This window comes from Quercus suber, unplaced genomic scaffold (genome assembly GCF_002906115.3).
Source record: "Quercus suber isolate HL8 unplaced genomic scaffold, Cork oak 2.0 scaffold_79, whole genome shotgun sequence".
Lineage (NCBI taxonomy): Eukaryota > Viridiplantae > Streptophyta > Magnoliopsida > Fagales > Fagaceae > Quercus > Quercus suber.
Genome location: NW_027069544.1, coordinates 885,309 through 905,187, shown reverse-complemented (window position 1 = coordinate 905,187; position 19,879 = coordinate 885,309). Strand labels below are relative to the sequence as shown.

Here is a 19,879-nt window from a genome sequence, read left to right as displayed (position 1 = left end):
TATTGCCTTTGTTTGGAAGTAACATAAAAAGAATGAAATGAAATTATTTTATGACGATATTACTATTAAACCCTTATTTTAAAATAAATAGTTGAATATATAAGGATATTTTGGAAGTTTTTGTTAAAGAAAAAAAATTAAGTCTAATTTTATTCCCTCCAGTTCCTCTCAATTTCAGGAAAATAAAAATTTGAAATTTTAAGGGAATAGAAAAAAATGGGTGTTTCCTCCTACCCATTAAATTCATTCTATTAAAACTCTCAAATAAGAGAATGAAAAAATATTCTAAAATTATTTATTTCATTTCATTTTATTTCCCCCTTGCAAAAGAAGTTTTTAAAATAATTCTAATTTAAAATGAAAAAAAAATAATAAATTAAAAAAAATAAAATAAAATAAAAACCCACCGATACAGGGGCAATGATATAATATAACAGATTTTTTTTTTTTTAATTATTATTTGATAAGAGAGGGAACAAATTATTCCTAACTGAGTTTGGAAGTTGGACCACCATCAGTGTTAAGAAAAAGCTGAACGACTAATAAATATCTGTACATATAATATTAACGAGTTGTTGGTTGTCTTTTGAAGTCACTGAAGGCAGTCTAGTACTGTATAGTTTCTTTGTCTCTACCACAAACGCAACATAGTCGGTCGGTCGGTCGGTCGTTCTCTCAGTCAGTCAGTCAGTCATCAGGTACTTTTTTCAGCTCTAAAATATGTAGCTATCTGTTTGTGCACAACTTCATGATTCTCTCTTATGTAAAATTTCATTTGCTTTTCTTGATTAATTGCCTTTTAATTTCAGTCATTTTTCTTTCTTTCTTTCTTTCTTTCTTTTTTGAAAATGAATTCCAGTGATTTATTTTGTCCTTGTTTGGTTCATCAAACTTCTTAAAATTGGAGCTGTCTTTTTTTTTTTTTAAAGAAATGAGCTGACCCTTTTGGGGTTCAATCTGATATCCGGTGTGTGGTTTTGATTCTTGATTGAATTTGATTTTATGGGGTTGTCTATTTATGGGTTTTAGATAGTTGGTTTTTCTCATCGATGATATATGAAATTCGATATTGGTTTTCCTTTTTTGCTTTCGTTCTTTTGAATTATTATCTTCATTAACAAAAGGTACCATGAAATTCCTGAATTGGGTATCTGTGTCTTTGTTCAAATTCATAAACACCAGAAATTGATTTAATTCAAAATTTTGACAATATTTCTCATGATTTTAAGTTCGATTTCCCCGCAGATATGCTGAAATGGTCTTTATTACATTGAAATTTCCTGAGCTTTTTTGTATTGTTTGACTGAAACCTTGAATCAACTGATGATTATATAAAAGGAAAATGCTAGAGCTACAAAATTTTTACAAACGGTTACGTGGTGAGTGATTATTGGTATATAAAAAAGTGATGTCAATAGTAGGCCCAAATGAAAACCAGAATAATTGGCCGCAGCAACAGTTCGTAAAAATGTTGTAAATAGTTTGGCATTTGTCCTTTATTTTTTTTTCTTTTTTCTTTTTTTCTTTTTTGGCTAAGGCATATGAATTGTTAGTGATATTTTATTCTCCTGCATTTTAAGTTCAGTTTAAGGTACCTCAATTTGCTCAGTTTGAGATGATTTTTAGATGCATTTCTATAAATTTTGAATGAGATTATAACTGATCCTTCATTTAGGTTTTGGTTCATAGGATCTTGAGTGCAAAACTTCTTTCACTAGTCTGTGCTAACTTTAGAATTATTATGTTTTTTGTACTCATAAAAGAGGTTATGTAATTGCATTCCTTGAGGAAGAAAGAAAAAGATTATTTTTTTCTTTTTTGGCTAAGGCATATGAATTGTTAGTGATATTTTATTCTCCTGCATTTTAAGTTCAGTTTAAGGTACCTCAATTTGCTCAGTTTGAGATGATTTTTAGATGCATTTCTATAAATTTTGAATGAGATTATAACTGATCCTTCATTTAGGTTTTGGTTCATAGGATCTTGAGTGCAAAACTTCTTTCACTAGTCTGTGCTAACTTTAGAATTATTATGTTTTTTGTACTCATAAAAGAGGTTATGTAATTGCATTCCTTGAGGAAGAAAGAAAAAGATTATTTTAGCTGTTACCACATAGCAACCTTCATCATAAGATTGTGTTAAACTCAATGTTAGATGAATTATTTGTAGCAGAGTTTAGAATGAAATTATGCATATAAAAAAAGAAATGATGAAATCATTTCTGATCCAACAGGTATAATTTTAATATTAGTCATGATTGAAGAAGTAATCTAGCTTTTCAAGAAAACTAAAGAAAGTATTGGTACGGCAGAAAATTGATCTTAAAAACAGTTGGGACTTTTGAGTTAGTGGCAAGGTAATCTTTAATATGTTGTTGAAAGCCAATCCTCATTCGTGTTCTTACACTTTTTTTTTTTTTTAAATTAGTTTTCCTCTCTTCTTGCCTTTTTTATTTTCAGCATGCGATTTAAGTACACAGTTGGCAAGGTTGATTGGGCTAATCTTCCAAAGGAACTTTTGACCACCATAGCTAAACATTTGACTTTCTTGGAAGATGTCATTAGCTTTAGTGTTGTCTGTAAGTCATGGCAATTGGCTGTTGCTTTAGAGAAGCCCTCTTTGCCTCCCAAGTTTCCAGTACTGATGCTTATACAAATAAAAGATAAACAAGGTGGAGGCAATGAAGACAAGGAGAATATGCAAATCCAGAAATCCTTCACACTTATTTCACGAGGACTTTTTGTTTCCCTAGAGAAGGAAAAGAGAACAAGCACAAGTGAGAGTTGCACGCTGCGTTTTGAGTCCCATGTTTGCAGGCTTAATTTCATAAAAGCTGCTTACAAAAGATGCTTAGGATCAAAATTTGGATGGTTACTAACTTTAAGTGTGGATTCACAAATTAGCCTCGTGCATCCCTTCTCAAGACATCAACTTCAGCTTCCTCCTAATCCTAACTTTGATGATCTGGTTGATCCTCATCACCCTGCATTTAGCGAGCTCTTTGATCCTAACATGACTCGCAATCCTGAAGATTTCAGTGACACCTTCATACGGAAAGCTGTTCTATCATCAAATCCCTGGAAGAACTCAACTTGCAACGACTATGAAGTAAGTGACTTTGTAATAATGGCAATCTTCTCAGAAGCTTGTATATTGGCAATTGCAAGACCAGGAGACAGGGTTTGGACCAAAGTGCAAGTACCCTCTCATTATTATTATGACACCATATACCATAAAGACAAATTTTATGCCGTTGATTGCAAAGGTGCATTGGTTGTTTTTGAATTTGTTTGTGACCAGAGTCCAAGAGGTACTGTTATTGCACCAGGTCCTCAAGGAATGATTGATTCTTTCAGAAAGTATCTTGTTGAATCTTCGGGTGATCTTTTGCTTGTTTCAAGGGCTCGCACAAAATGTGTTCGTAGGACTAAATATGATGTTAGAATTGAGGAGCCTCCCTATTGGACGTATAGGTTCAAAATTTTTAAGCTGGAAGAATGTACTCAGGTGGGAAGTGAATACAAATACAATTGGATTGAATTGAACAACTTGGGCAGCAAGGCACTGTTTGTAGGTACTTCATCTGTGTCTTTAAATGCATCAGACTGTAGGGGAAGCTGCCAAGCCAACTGCATATACTTCACAGATGACTTTCAATACGGACATGGACATGACATGGGTGTCTTTAATGTGGGAAATGGAACTGTTGAACACCATTTTCTCAACAAACCCTCTACTTGTTCTTCTGTTCCTTTTTGGTATCTATAATCTTTTTTAGAGAGAATATGTTTATTGGCATGTGTGAACTCGTTCTCCCTTTATTAGAAATATAACAGCTACTAAAACTGATGGGTCAATTATACCAAGAATATTGCATAAATTCAATAGTAGGTGTATATTATGTCAAATAATGATTTTTTTTTTTTATTATTATATAAATTTGATAGTTGGGGGCATTTAACATAGTTGTCTTATTTGGAAATATCAAGAGGTGCCTGTATGTTATGGCAAATGAGGATTTTTTTTTTTTTTTTAATAAATTCAATAGTTGGGGGATTTAAAGCCCTAGATGACTTATTTAGAAATATCAAGAAATGTTAAACAATTAAATCACCACTACAAGGCTCTTGGAAACTAAGGATGTTGTTAGAATAGTAGTAAAACAGTTAAAATTCAAAATTTTCAAACAGTTTTAAGGATAAGTGATGGTTTATTGTTGAATAAGAGCAAGTGATTTGTTTCGAGGGTAATATCATTTGTACCACTAGGGCCTTGAAGAGCAAGCAATCTTGAGTTCTAATTATTACGTCTCTACTCTATCTCACATTTAATATTAATTACGTTTGTTTAGACAAAAATTAATTTTTGAAAAATAATTTTTGCATTTTTAGGTGTTGGGTGACTGAAATTGCTAGTCAACTTGAAAATAGTTTCCAGTTAACCTTTTTTATTTTTAATATACAATTTTTGGTTAACTCTAAAATAGAGGAACCTTGGGCATAAAATATATAACGCTTTTATTTGCGACTGTGACATTTTACGCCTCACTCAAAACTCATTATCCCAAGCTGCACCCACCACCCCTAATTGTTAGCAGCCTAAGCACCACCCTTTGCTGAAGTCGCTAGTCTCTGATTTTTTGTCTGTGCTACAAGCCACTAATTACTGCCGTTGCCTGTCACAATTTTTTTTTTTTTTAATCTAAACTTCACTTTTTTATTATGTGTTTGGGGATGAAAAAACATGAGAAAATAATAGAAAATATATTTTCAAAGAATGAAACAAAATTAAATATTTTCCAAAATATTTTTAGGATCGCAACCAAACACTTTCAAAAAAATTCTGAAAAATATTTTCTATTGAAACAAAAGCACCCGAAATTTCTCTACTACCTCCCATTTAGTACTAACAAATTAGTGGCCAAAGATAGAAAACTGACTTCAATTTTCAGCCTTTTATTAGTTCCTCTTCTACAAGTCTATCAATTAAAGATGTTAGATTAATGTTGTTGAGGGAAAGCCTCGAGAAGTTGGGCGTCACTCACGAGGAAAAAGCTTTTTTTTTTTTTTTTTTGGAGAGAGAGAGAAGCAGACATTTTCTTCATCAGGAACTTTAAACAATTACTTTGAAACGCTGCATCAGCGTAAATAAAGCCATCATTACAGAGTTAAAAGTCACCAACAATTGTTCATCCAAAAAGAAAAAGTCACCAACAATTTGAATCGATGGCCCCCTACATGCTCAATCACTAGGTGAGAAGATTACATGAAATAATAAAGAAAAACAATACCTTTAAGCTAGGGCTTTACAACTGTTATTTAATATAAATGTATAGGATCTTCTGTAGATTTCTTTTTTTTAATCCAATCATTCAATGTATTCTCACTTAACGCCCCTTTGAATTCTTCTCAGTCTCTAACGAGGTAAATGTGAAGTTCCCGGAAAATATAGCTTCTTTGTCTGCAAATCCAAATTCTACAACTTTGTCAAAGCTGAAATACTAGGAAGCATAATGGTGAAGAACCTAATGTATTATACCTAAATTGTACTGTGGTGAAAACATCTAACACGTTTGTGCAATACAAATAGAGTCAAGTATCAAACATTTCAAGTGCCTAATACGCAACAGATTTACATATATTAACATAGACATGACAAAGTTTGTGTGTGTTTGTGTTGTGTTAGTGAGTGCTTGCACTTGAGTATGCTTTGTCACCAAAATTGCTCCAAATAGGACATTCTTAAAACCTGGCGTGGTGTGTTAGTGAGTGCTTGCACTTGTGTATTCTTTGTCACCAAAATTGCTCCAAACAGGACATTTTTAAAACCTGGAACCAGGTCAAGTTGGTTGCTCAACAAGTTAAGCCATCCTATCTAGAGAACAATTCAGCAAGCTGTATTCTTCTGGTATCCAAACTGTCCCCCAACTACTCTTATAAGAACGGGATTCTTCCTTGTTTGCATTGCAAGTGCAATGCATCTACTACTTGAGCCAACTCAAGAATTTGCATATATTCCTGTACTTTTGATTTGATATACCAACAAATATTTATCCCCAAGAGCTTAAAACGGTACACATTAAGAAGATTGAAAAAAGGGTACACTACCGGTTAAGGACAGGCAGCTAACTTCCCGGCGAGCATACCTTGCCATTGCCTGCAGATATATTAAAATATTTAGTGGTGTCAAGCAATCAATATAGGAGAGAAAAAGGCTGGAGGATTTTACAATTTTCTCAAACACCTCTTTACATTGAGAAACATGTATACAATGCAAGACAAAATACACAACCAACATGAAAGGCATAACAGCTCCGCCTACCAACTTCTCTCCATGTTTTTTTCTTTGTAATCAGTGACTGCTACAGTTTTCCAATGTGGCACGGAAATACTGATTTCGTTACTGTTCATGTTCCCAAAAAATCAAAAAGGACACTTCTAACCATCTTAAACTTCAAGAATAACAAATTTCATTTGGTGCATCTCTCAATAAATACAATAAACCAAGATTTCACATCTTGCATATGTAAAGAAGCATAGAAATGAAAAATTCCTTGCCATGTCCGTTTAGGACAGCAATATACCGGGGACATGCCTGCATATATTTATGTAGCATTTCGAGAAGAAAAAAAAAAAAAACAAAATTTAATTTCAGATATGTGGGAGACAGTCCCTACACAACAACCAGGAAGGAATATATATATATATATATATTCCAATTTTCCTGGTCACTATCACAGATTCACAGTAATAAAAGTAAAAGAGAACATGCCTGGACTGTCTGTGATGCAGCATCATTTGGTGGCGATGAACCATCATCAGAAAAGATATTCCTGCACACAATCAACACAAGTGGCAAGTGTTAAGAAGAGCAAATTTAGCATCTAACATCAGAAATGGTGTCTCTTCAGCAGCCCATTGGCTTTCAATAGCTACTGCACAGTTAAGCAATAGTATTAATTTACAATCAACAGATTCAACACTGTTATAATAAATAGATAAATAAGCAATGGCAGAACCAGGTGCTAATGTGTCTAACCTCCATATCACATTTGATAGCTCATTCTGTTTAGCCTCTGGAAGAATTGCAGAATCATAGGCAACAATGTTTCCATAGAATATTTTCTCCAGATCCTTCATCCATCTATGCAACAGTAAGTTAACCTGCAGTTTAAAACATATATATCAATATGCACGTATCACAAATGCAATGCCTTTTCAACAATTAAGTGCATTTATATTGTTATGTACAAGACATAATAAAGGCTCAGTTATGATCCCCATAAATATTCTGCCTCCAGAGCTTTCTACCAATGCAAGCATAAAAACTATTAGCCCCAAGTCTAACAACCGAACTGCAACAGCACTCTCACAAAGGAAAATAGATGTTAATATCATGCCATGTTTTGATCTGTCAAATCTTAGATGCCAAGAGCTAACGAGATTCTTTCTAAACAACTCCTTATGGTTTTTGAAAGCATAAAAATGTTAAACGTGGATAGTAATGACAATCTTTTTTCCTTTTCTTTTTTTAGAGAAGAATAGTTATGACAATCTGATCATTGTCTTTATTTTCAATTTTGAAAAGATCTACTTTACATGAAGAATAATTTGTCTAAGGTAATTGTATCAAGGGGACCATCCTAGTCCTTCAAAGAAAGTCATTTTTTGATAGCTACTAGGGACCATCAATCAAGAAGGACTTCGGACACTACAAATGATTTTACTTGCTGGCATGTGAGACAAGACTGGAATCAAGGCCAAAGACTNTAGAGAAGAATAGTTATGACAATCTGATCATTGTCTTTATTTTCAATTTTGAAAAGATCTACTTTACATGAAGAATAATTCAATTACAATAAAAATATAATCAACAAAAGCAATAAAGTGCGAACAATATTAAATTCCAAAGAATATTAAAGATGAAACTTTTATAACATACCCCAGCCTTTGAAACTCTCATCTCCACATCGTGATTGTAAATCTCATACAAGTACTGCCCAAGTTCAACACCTTCCTTTCCCTCTTGTTTCAAGCGGCGTAAGCAAAGCCACATATGAAGTACAAGCAAAGAGAATGTTGTTTTGAATGTTTTCTCCAAGTTAAATACTGCATGAGAAAGAGAAGAGTTTAAATTAGACACTACAAAATTGTAACATAGTTATCAGGAATTAAATGTGGATTCTGGATGAAATATGATAACAATATTCTCCATAAATTCAAATTAGCATAACAAGGACTTTGCATTTTTGTTCTAGTTCTTTTTTTCAACTCTGCCTATGTTGTTCACAGCTGGTCCGAAGCCCAAAAAAGGAGGGAGGTTGTGGTAGGTTGAGGGCCAGCGTAAGGACTCTATTATGAATGAATTCACCATAGCCAACTCCAAAAATGTGGGACTAAGGCTTTGTTATTGTTATATATATATATAATATATATATTTTTTTTTTCTTCAGATTTGCACGGCAGAGCATGCATATATCAAAATATCTCGTTAGTATATAATAGCAAATTCATAGTTAAGAAGAATCAAGTCCTTTATGAGCAAAGATCTTATTGTCACAGTTCTAATCCCTTTCTTTCCTATGCAGGGCTATATGCGAAAGTGACTTGCAGTACAATTTCCTAAATCCCTCTTTTACTCACAGAGAATGACAAAGTCTATAACCATAAACCGAGTTTACAAAATAGATTGGCTGTTCACAAATGTGTAGGGGCGTATGTGTGTGTTTGCTATGTATGTATGTATGTACAAACGTGCTTTTGAGAGTCAGGGCGTAGGCATGTGCTATATAAGCAGACGACAACCCCCAAAAAGAAAAAAGAAGAAACAAAGACTGAAAATATTGATTGGGCCATTGCCAAGTAGACATATTGCTGTTGTCTGGAGCTGTGAATCTATGATGACTTAAGACTGTAAAAATCCATGACTTAATTTAACATGGGATGCTGTGGAAGGAAGAAAACAGACTGGAACTCTAGCAACAGGACCAGAGGGAACCTTTTCGTAGAATAGTATTGGCAGGTCTGGTAAACCAACATTTGCCTACCATTTGCCCAAAATGTACAGTAGAAGATACAAAATTCAACCACGAAACTATTCTGTGCAACAACATAATTTGTTTTCATTTCCTTATAAACCAATGACATTGATTTGTTTAGCAAAAGGAGTTTATTTATTATGGCAAATGCAGCCAATTACAAGATACTAGTCCACTCTTCAAAGTGCCTTGAACAGGGCAGGGAGCAACCAAAAAAAAAACAAAGAGAAAGAATAGGAAAGGGAAAATAAAAAATAAAAGAAAAAATCTAATGATATTCTTATCATAAGCAATAACATAAGGGAGGATTCACCTTCATAAATGAGAGGTTTCTCAACTTGTGAAATGATTCTCTTGTATACCACATTTGCCCCTCGAATAGACTGGCTTTGTTTACTATAAAACAGCAACAGCTTGAAGATAGTATGCTTAATGCCCTCATACTTTGGTTCTTCAACTCTCAGAGGGGAGTCCGCGGCCAAAGCCAATGAACAGGGCTTAGACCAAAACATTTTATTTAAACTAATCTGTTGGATATAGTTACTCTAACCTTCAGTAACAAGCTAAGCAAGAAGAATGACATTAAAAGCATGAATTGATACGCGTAGTAGCAATACATGTCAGCATATGATATTTGAAATAAAATGACATTTTTAGGGAAGAAACTTCAAGTTGTCTGCATAGACACATCAGATATTACGATTTTCCAGATTCTCATAGATAATAAATCCAAAAGGAAAGAGGGAAAAAGGAAAAGATATATGAGATATGGAAAACAAATGGCAACAACAGTAACTTGCTGAAAAGCATATAATAATATAATCTATCATTGGGATTACAGCAATTCCAGTGGTATGAAAGGCTTAAGGTGCATTTAATAACTGAATCTCAAAGAGCCTGAGCACAACAGACTTTAAGAACATTGTAAACCTAATGAAACAACAAATTTTTTTTGATAAGATCTTGAAAGAACAAACTAGTGGCTACAAAAATTAATCACATGCAAAGAGGCTATTGTGAATGTTCAGCACAATACAGTACGGTAGCCACCAGCATAAATGAGACACACACAGGCACAAGATAGATTTAGCCAGAGACCTAGTCCATACGAACTAGCTAACCAATGAGTCTAATGAGATAAGCTACACATTGATAGAACTTAAACCCGAAACAGAAAAAATTCACAGCTTCAAAAAGTAGTACGCTATAGATACATGGCATTCTACACTCACAACATAACCATGATCATAAGAGCTAATCTTTCAAACACAGAAAAATTAAAAAGAAAAAAAGAATGCAAATGACAACAACAATTACTTAAATTCCAATAAATGGCAGATATATATTATTGACAAAAAAAAAAAAAAATTAGGTTCTCAAACCATACCGAAGGTTGATTCGGGAAACCTTTTTGAACCGAATCAACAGCAGTTGGCGCCGCAGCAACCTTGGCATAGCTTCGGTGCAAAACAACACTGGAGCAGTCATTCCCGTACTTCAAGTTGTTTTGCAACCCAGCTCTCGAAAGATTAGCAATGGCTCGGCTCCACCTTGGCAACATCATGAATTCCCTACAACAAAGATTCGAACAGACATTTCTTCAAACACATCCAACACATCAACAACAAACGTGAAGAATCTCATTTCTGAACAGAAAAAAAGTGTTTTTTGGAAGCAGATATTTTCACTTCTGAATCAAAATTTGAAAAAATAAATAAATAAATAAGTATAAGACGATTTACCTAGTGTGGATTGTGGTTGAAAATGATTTTCGGAAGTGTTTGCGAAATAGAATGATTTGGTTATAATAATCTTAAACGGTTAAACCCTACTACTTCTTCTACTACTAGGCTGAGAGTGAAGGAGTTAATGATTCTAACGGAAAAGTGAAATAACGGATCGGGATCCACGTAATCGAATTCTCAGCCACTTCTGTTCCTCTTTTTTTTTTTTTTTTTTTTTTTGCTTTCGTTTTACTATTTCTTCTTACACAGGAGAAAAAATTATTCGGTGCGGACAATATCAGCCATGTCCGATGGTCCTCCACCATATGCTTTAATTTGATCACTCAGTTTAGGTTAAAAGACCAGAATACCCCTGGGCACAGTCCCACTTGACTTCTCTTCTGCTGTCACGTTGGGCTCCTAGTCAACTGCAGTGCAGCAAGGAAGTCGCTACCGTGGCGCCATCAAATTAAAACCACATTGCTTTCTTTTTTTTTTTTTTTTTTTTTGGGAAATGGTTACATTAACATTATTGATGTTACCCAAAATTGAATCAATTATCAAAGTAAGCCTAAAAAAGGGATTTTTTTTTTTTTTTTTTTTGAGGAACAAGTGAATTTTATTAAGCTAAACCAAGATTGAATACATCATCCAAATCCACATGTAGTTTTTCTACCTATACATCAATGTTTGCAGATACAACTCTCTTCTTGCTAAGGTGTGTGCCAAGTTGTTTCCCTCCCTTCTCACGTGTTGGAAGTTACAAGTCATTAAAGAAGAAGTAAGGCTCCATATTTCTTCAATAATGTGGCCAAAGAGAGTATGGCACAGCTCCTTCGCGTTAATAGCTTTTATGATCCGTAGGCAATCTTCTTCAAAAATTACTTTAAATAAACTGAGCTTCCTTGCAAATGCCATAGCCCGAGATGCCGCTAGCACTTCAGCATGTTCTATTGATTAAGGCAAAGCTATTTTCTAACTCAGAGCACCAATAATATTCCCATTGCAATCTTTAATCACCACTCCTATACCTGCTATGTTGCTGTTGTCAAAGAGAGCTGCGTCAAAGTTGGCCTTATAAAAATCCTCTAGAAGCTTTGTCCACCATACCCGAGGGCCTTGAATCGCTGATCTAGGGGGCTGTTTGTGGATGTCAAAAAATTCCACCACCAAATCCTTTTCCCTCCTGTTAATCTCATGAAGGGGGCATGAAGGTTGTTGCACCCAGATTTTGTTTCACCGCTACCAAATGCTCCAAGCAATGGTTGAGAATAGCGCAACTATGAAGTCTGACTCCTGGTCGAGTACAACCTCTATAAGATCAAGAAAAGACTGATATCCTATCTGGTACAAACATGAGAAGCTTGGGACAGATTTCCATACAGCCTTTGCTTGGTTGCACAGCCATAATGCATGCATGACCGATTCTTGCTATTCTTCACATAAAGAACAAGTCTCATCTATGGGGATTTTTCGGTGCGCTATATTTTGTTTTGATGGTCGCAACTCTCCACATAAAATGCTTGATTTTTGGGGGTGCTCTGATCTTCCAAATACTCTTCCATACCTTCGAAACTTCCCCATTAGACGATGATGGAGCTCCATTAATCACCTATTTTGTAAGCATCTGATAGGCAGACTTGACCATATAACAACCATCCGAAGACTTGGGCTAGACAAGGCAATCCATGTTACAAGCTTCACTAACATAAATTTTCCTTATCACTTCAGCTTCCCACGGGTAAAAAGAATTCTGCAGCACCTCCATATTCCAGATTTTTGTATCAGGATAAAAAAGATCACACACCCAGTTCAGCCCCACATCAATTTTTGACGACACCACTCTGCTCATACCAGGTTCAAGCAGCCAACTATGATCCCAAATGCTTATGCTTCGCCCATCCCCTACTCTCCAAACAACTCCTTTCTGTATTACCTTCCTATACTGTAAGATGCTCTTCCAAGCATAAGAGTATTTAGTAAGAACTAGTAAGTTGTCCGTGCGATACACAGATAATGTTATAATGTTTTATGTAAATTTGATTTTGGAAAATATTATACATATATTATAGCATATTTATTATAAAACTTTGTTTGTAATGAGTTTATCATAAAAAGTAATAATTATAAATTGCACACATATATCTATTAGGGTAAAATATTATTTTGGTCCTTAAACTTTACTAAAAGTTTGTTTTTTATCCCTAAACTTTATAAAGAGTTTTTTTAATAGTATAGAAACAAAAATAAGGATGAAAAATGAACTTTTTAAATAGTTTAGAGATGAAAAACAAACTTTTAGTAAAGTTTAATGACATAAATAAAATGTTTTCCATAGTTATGGACGAAATATGAACTTTTCAATAGTTTAGGAACGAAAAATAAACTTCTTAAAGTTTAGGGGTGAAAAACAAACTTTTGGTAAACTTTAGGGACCAAAATAATATTTTACCCTATCTATTATAATTATTTTGTTTAAGTAATGAGAAATAATTGAAACAATTTTGGGGTAATATTATGTAAAAAAAGTTGATAAAAGCATATTAATTCATTCTATATTATTGATTTTTATTATGTGATGTAATAAAAAGCTTCATTACAATTTTTTTTTTTTTTTTTGGTTTCTTCAATGCTTTGTTATTGCGGTATGGTAACGCTTGTTATCATCATCAGTTTCTCCATCTTCAACGTTTGAAGTTTAGTCCATCCATATTTGTTCAATTTTTGAGCTTTCATCATTTTTCCTTTTGTTGCATCATTTGTGTTAATCACTAATGAATTGGTACCGGGAGATTCTTGATTGGATCTTACAAAGTTTTGACTTTGTCGCTAAGATTTTTCATAAGTATTTGCATTTATATTAAATTTCAATGATGTGACAGTTTTTTTTTGTAAATGCTTTTATTTTTTATTTTTGTTAATTTTGGAATAGTGGAGCAAAAAGAATTAATATAGCATATTGGATTGTGTATTTTTTTTTCTTCCATATCTTTTTGTCATTTGAAGGTGCATAAAAAATCTTAGCAATTATATAATTTTCAAAACCATTATTTAGATTGAATTCATTCAAATGAAGTAGGAAAATCGATTTTTTTTCCTAATTTTTTTTTTTCAAATCACGTGGGATTTCTTCTCCAATATCAATAGTTTTAAAATAATTTAAATAAGTTGTACTTTAGTTTATTTTTCAGCAAAATCTCTTGTAGATTTATTTAGGATTTTCTCGGCATCTCGATTAAATATCACAAAATTTGTTATGTCAATTGCATCAAAAACTTCAATTTGAATCATGTATCTAAAGTAGTTTGCAATTTTGTGTGTGTGTGTGTGTGTGTGTAGTAGTAGTAGTAGTAGTAGTTATAGTTAAATAAATATATTATAAATATTTGGAGAGTATGTAGTTAATGTGAGTGCCTCTAACTTTGGGATGGAAATATTTGTTTTTGTTTCACATTTTGCACACCAAAATGATCCTGCTTGTGGTTTGACATTCCTTTCACAAAGTACGCACAAAATGTAATATCAACCCATTGTTGTACCAATGTTACTTATTGTTGCAATACCCTAACAGTTCACACCTTGCAATGAACTTTGAAATTAATATGTATTATTTTTTGATATAAATAATATGATGTATTATTATTTTTTTTACGTAAATGATGAGTATAATTTGAAATGACTAACAAACCTGTTTTGTAGGATCTCATTGAATGCATTTTATCTTTGCTATTGTATTTATATTATTTAAAGATAAATCCTCCTATGAAAACTTTTTTGCATGTATTTTTTATATTTCTTGTATAGGATCATGTTTTTTACCATTCCTATCATTGAATTTATTTAAAGAAAATATTAAGTTAATGCTATTTTGTGAAATAGTATATGCTATTTATTAGACTTTTTGTTATTATAAATTTTAGAAATGTGCACTTGTCAATTATTTCAACAACCTCAAGGATCTCTATTTTTTTTTTTTTTTTTTGTACTGGTTGATGACAGAGAATTTGTTTGCATAAATTTCATAGAACATTATTAATTGACAAAAACATACTGAATTGAAATTGGGGAAAAATGGAGACATGATTTCATGAGAATGAGATTTTCTAGAAGTATCATCTATACGTGGGGGAGGAAGAAGACAGTTTGTAAGAGGGTAAGAGTTTTTGCTTTGACTTACACGTGAGAAAGGTCAAACTTTGGTCATATTATGTAAGGTAATAATTGGGTTTCAGTTTTTCATAAAGTTTGGTCTACTTTTAAAAGGTAGTTTATTTTGTAGTGAATAACTTTTGGTTTAATTGGTCTAATTTTTTTAGAATAACTTATATTTGATATAATAGTAAAAAGAAGTTACTATGATCTATAGGATAACGGTAAAAAATACTTAATAAGAAGAGGTAAAAAATGTTAAATTTAAACAATAGTAAAAATAAGTTACTATAATCTATTGAGTAACAGTAAAAATAAAAAAAAATAAAAAACTAAATAAAAAGAGGTAAAAAAAGTCTAAATGCAACATTAGAATGCCACGTGGCAAGATCTCATGCACTCTTACATGAGGTCTCTGCTTTTATATATATATTGATTGATTGATTGGTGCATCCAAGATGTTACCTCCTGGAAAATATTTAGCACTAAATACCTTGTACAATAGTGTGTTTTTTTTATGGAGGAGCCTCCAAATCTGCTTCGCAGGCATGGCATCATTGAAATTTTTTATATCACGAAACCCCATACCTCCAATAGATTTTGAAAAGTATAGTGTGCTCCATTTTACCCAATGAATCTTCTTTGCATCACCATCTCCCCACCAAAAATTCTGAATCATAGCCTCAATGTCCTTACAAAGGCTAATCGGTAATTTGAACACATTCATAGAGTAGGCTGGGATTGATTGGATTACTACTTTTATCATAACTTCTTTTCCCGCTTCAAAGAGCAACTTCTCTTTCCATCCTTGCATTTTTTACCAAATTCTTTCCTTGATGTGAGTAAAGCAAGCCTTCTTATTCCTACCAACAAAGGAAGGTAACCCCAAGTACTTCTCATAGTATTGGATCACCGAGAGACCAAGGGAGACTTTGATTGCTTCTTGCGTAGCATCATCTGTATTTCTACTAAAGAATAGAGTAGTCTTATCCTTTTTCACCATTTGACCGAAGGCAGCTTCATAAATGTTCAATATATTTTTTATTTGTTCACATTCTGCCAAGGTGGCCCTGCAAAATAATAGAAAATCATCTGCAAAAAAGAGATGAGTTAGCTTCAGCCCTCATCTACAAAGTGAGAACCCATTGATGTCTCCATCATTAGCAGCTTTTCGAAGGATAGCATCAAGACCCTCCGCACAAAAGAGAAAAAGATAAGGAGACAATAGATCCCCTTGTCTAATTCACCTAGTTGGAGTAATCATACCCTGTGGCTCTCCATTAACCATAATAGAATAAGTCACTGTAGTGATGCAATCCATGATCAAAGACACCCATGAATTTTGGAATCCCAATTCCAAGAGAATTTTCTCCAAAAAAATCCACTCCACCCTATCATGTGCTTTGCTCATATCTAATTTTAACGCCATGTAACCCGATTTTCCTATACAACTAGTCTTCATGTGATGCAAGGATTCAAATGCAATTAGAATGTTATCAGTGATCAATCTACCAGCAATGAAGGCACTTTGTGTTTCAGAGATAATATCATTGAGAAAAGGTTTAAGCTTATTTGTAATAACCTTACTGACAATTTTATATATTACATTGCATAGGCTTATTGGTCTAAACTCAAAGACTTTTTCTGGGTGTTTTACTTTGGAATTCAAGTAATAAAAGTATGTGATAAGGGGAATTTTTAATTGAAAAAATAAAAGTTGATCTCCAAAGACCCGTCAGCTCTATTATGCAAGCTGAAGGTAGTAAGCTGAAGGTAGTAAGCTGAAGGGTTGAAGGTAGTAAGCTGAAGATAGTAAGCTGAAGGTAGTAAGCTGAAGGGCAAGCTGAAGGCAGTAAGCTGAAGATAATAAAGCTGACGACCCTAAAGCTGACGACCCTAACGAGGTCGTAGGCAAAGCTGACGACCTTAAAGCTGACGACCCTAACGAGGTCGTAGGCAAAGCTGACGACCTTAAAGCTGACGACCTTAAAGCTGACGACCCTAACGAGGTCGTAGGCAAAGCTGATGACCCTAAAGCTGACGACCCTAACGAGGTCGTAGGCAAAGCTGACGACCCTAAAGCTGACGACCTTAACTAGGTCGTAGGCAAAGCTGACGACCCTGACGAGGCAGTAGGCGAAGCTGACGACCCTAATGAGGGAGTAGGCAAAGCTGACGGCTCTAAAGCTGACGGCTCCAATGTATTCTTGACTTGATCACCACGCATAATTGACCTCGCTCTAGCACTTTAGAGTTGTGAGAAGTTCTAACTTGACCTTCGGAGGGTATTTGGCCTGTACCATACCGGTACTCCTCTTAAGGCCTTCAGCTTTTGTGTTGTGCAGGTGCTGTTTCGAGTGTGCGAGGACCGTGTGGCTCACTGGTGGTTTTTTCGGCATCATCAGTATGATTTATGGACTTCAAAAGAGAACCAAAATTAAGACAAGAAATAACAGTGTGAGAAATATCCATACCCACATCAATCCAATAAGTCTGATAAAAGAGTGGTGGCATGTCATCCAGCCCAAGTGCTTTTAATGGTGCCACCTCCTTAATTGCCAACTCACCTCCTCCATTGTATACATGGCTGTAAGTTTTGAGTTCATCTCCTCCGTAACTACTTTCTGGACTCCATCCACAATGCTATCAAGGTTTTGAGGATTAGATGCTGTGAACAAATCAGCATAAAAGTCCACAAGAATTTTCGTGTAAATGCCCTCCTCTGACTGCCACCTCCCTTCACTATCTCTAAGCCCTTTAATGAAATTTTTTCGCTTCCTTTGAGTTGTTGTCCCATGAAAGAACTGAGTGTTTCTATCTCCACTTTTGATCCATTGCAATCTTGATCTTTGATGCCACATTTACTCTTCTTTCTCACACAACCTATTTAATTCAGCCTTCAACCTCACTACTTCTTCATCATTCCCTTCCCTAGCCGAAGTCACCACTGCTTACCATAGCTTTTCCTTGGTCTTCTTTATTTACTGTTTTACATTACCAAAATGGGCCCTACTCCACTTCTTTAACATTTTCTTGCATTTCCTTGACTTTTCTGTTGCTTGAAACATAGGAGTACCTTCAATCTGATATGCCCATGCTCTAGCCACCATGTCACTACAACCTAGATCCATCAACCACACTGCTTCGAGCCTAAACGGTCTCCACTTCCATTTATGACTCTCTCCATTCGGATCAAGAGCAAGTAGCAAGGGTCTATGATCTGAAATAAAGCAATGAAGATGTTAAACTCTCCCCATAAGGAACCTCTTCAGCCACTCATAGTTGGCAACTCCTCTATCCAACCTCTCCCAAACCAACTCACCTCTTCTCTTCCCATGCCAAGTAAATTCCAGTCCTAAGAAGCCTAAATTGATAAAACCATAGTCATCCAATGCATCCCCAAATGACTGCATTAAATTATGAGACCATGGTGCACCTCCCTTTTTATCCACCACCTCCAACAACTCGTTAAAGCCACCGAAGCAACACCATGGTAGCTTCAGCTTTGTGCTCAGCATCCTTAGCATGTTCCATCCTTCGTTACGTTGACTTGTCTCCAGTTCACCATAAAATCCAGTTAACTGCCATGCTCTCTCCGAACCTCCATGCACAATAGCATCTATATGATAGTTTGAGAAACTATCCACCCACACCATATCCTCTTCCTTCCATAAAAGGGCCAAACCACCTTCCAACTTGTACTAGGAATAGTGAAGCATCCATCAAATTTTAACTTACATCGAATCCATTCCATTCTATCTCTATCTGACTATGTTTCCAACAAAAACACGATCATAGGACCTTGTGCTTGTACTATATCTACAAGCTCTTGAACTACACAGCAGTTTCCAAACCCTCGACAGTTCCAAGCTATGAGATTCATTGGTCCCAGCGGGGTTGGGACCCAGCCTCCACCATTGATGATATGTTCTCCTTTGTCAACTTTTTCCTACACCCTTCTGTAGTCCCAGCTTCTACATCATCCTCCATGGATGTTTTTTACTTTAATAATGAAGAGGTTTGACCACTGGACCTTTGTTCTGCTCCCTACGGACCCAGCCCCTTTTTGGTGTCATACCTTTCTCTTTTGCACCATCATAGTTGAAGTGAAGGCCCACTACTTCAGGCCTAACAACACTAAACACCCTTTGTAAGCCCGAATCCTCTTTGGAAACATTATCAGCCAATATTTCCTCACTGACATGTACGTTATCAAATTTCAAAAGCTCCTTATCAATATCCTCTAATTTCTCTGAAAAATCTGCCCTTTGACTGTTTATACCTGGATTTAAATGAGCCAAGTTGTTGATAGTAACGTCCATGATTGGGTAATCATCATTAATGGAATCCGGATTCAATGGGCTTTCCGTAACAGTTACACCTGTTGGTCTTCTTTAACCCCAATATCCTCTTCATCTATTCCCGCCACTCAGATCACCGTTCTCCAAGACATACTTGGTGTAGTAGCACGCAACCTTGCCCCAAATTGCTAATCTTTCACCTTCAAAGTCCCTTTGCTCTTTACCCACATTGGACATTCTCTATCACTATGCGTTAATCTACCACACCAGTAACAAAGATTAGGTAGTCTCTCGTACTTAAAACTCACCCATCCCTCCTTCCCACTGGCCATAGTAATCCGATGACCTCGACATAAAGGTTTTGTTATATCCATGTTAACTCTGGTTCTAAAGAAGTTAAAATTGCTGCTGCCCCCTTCCTTAGACATTCTCACATCAACTTTCCCCATCACCGAAACAATCTCCATTGCAACCTCTAGTGATGAACGCCGAACCGGTAAATCATGGACTTCCCAAAAACTTGTCTGATTAAAGCTCAGCTCTTCAAAGGCATCACTGCTTTTCATTTTTTCTAGTACCACCAAATGCCTATCAAAAGTCCAAGGCTCCCCCATCAATACCCTATCAACATCCTAAGCATCTGGGAATACGAACAAAACTTAATGGTC

At 34.9% G+C, this 19,879-nt stretch overlaps 2 protein-coding genes across 5 annotated transcripts; one reads left to right on the top strand and one right to left on the bottom strand.

Annotated features, from left to right (window-relative positions):
* The first annotated feature begins 521 nt into the window (after positions 1-521).
* On the top strand, positions 522-3,911 carry LOC111989704 (F-box protein SKIP23). Of its 3 annotated transcripts, XM_065773705.1 has the most exons (3): positions 523-698; positions 2,234-2,356; positions 2,460-3,911. In XM_065773705.1, exon 3 carries the CDS (start codon positions 2,461-2,463, stop codon positions 3,766-3,768), a length of 1,308 nt encoding a protein of 435 aa, XP_065629777.1. In that variant the 5' UTR covers positions 523-698; positions 2,234-2,356; position 2,460; the 3' UTR covers positions 3,769-3,911. The 3 variants fall into 3 exon arrangements, with proteins under 3 accessions (XP_065629778.1, XP_065629780.1, XP_065629777.1); XM_065773706.1 differs by lacking the exon at positions 2,234-2,356 and having other exon boundaries at positions 522-698; XM_065773708.1 differs by lacking the exon at positions 2,234-2,356 and having other exon boundaries at positions 522-698; positions 2,428-3,911.
* A 1,209-nt stretch (positions 3,912-5,120) lies between these two features.
* LOC111989702 (uncharacterized) lies at positions 5,121-10,991 on the bottom strand. 2 transcript variants are annotated; one of them, XM_065773704.1, is made up of 8 exons: positions 10,780-10,991; positions 10,425-10,608; positions 9,351-9,534; positions 7,942-8,108; positions 7,039-7,163; positions 6,772-6,832; positions 6,108-6,156; positions 5,121-5,460 (listed from the first exon to the last, which is right to left on the bottom strand). In XM_065773704.1, exons 2-8 carry the CDS (start codon positions 10,599-10,601, stop codon positions 5,387-5,389), a joined length of 837 nt encoding a protein of 278 aa, XP_065629776.1. In that variant the 5' UTR covers positions 10,602-10,608; positions 10,780-10,991; the 3' UTR covers positions 5,121-5,386. The 2 variants fall into 2 exon arrangements, with proteins under 2 accessions (XP_065629776.1, XP_065629775.1); XM_065773703.1 differs by having other exon boundaries at positions 9,351-9,564; positions 10,780-10,990.
* Positions 10,992-19,879: the final 8,888 nt, after the last annotated feature.

Coding starts and splice junctions, on each gene's coding strand:
- LOC111989704 (XM_065773706.1), top strand. CDS start 2,461: ATGCGATTTAAGTACACAGTTGGCAAGGTTGATTGGGCTAATCTTCCA.
- LOC111989702 (XM_065773703.1), bottom strand. CDS start 10,601: ATGATGTTGCCAAGGTGGAGCCGAGCCATTGCTAATCTTTCGAGAGCT. Junction 7,164..7,941: donor TGAGAGTTTCAAAGGCTGGG/GTATGTTATAAA, acceptor TTTAAACTGCAG/GTTAACTTACTGTTGCATAG. Junction 5,461..6,107: donor TAGCTGCCTGTCCTTAACCG/GTAGTGTACCCT, acceptor TTGGATTTGCAG/ACAAAGAAGCTATATTTTCC.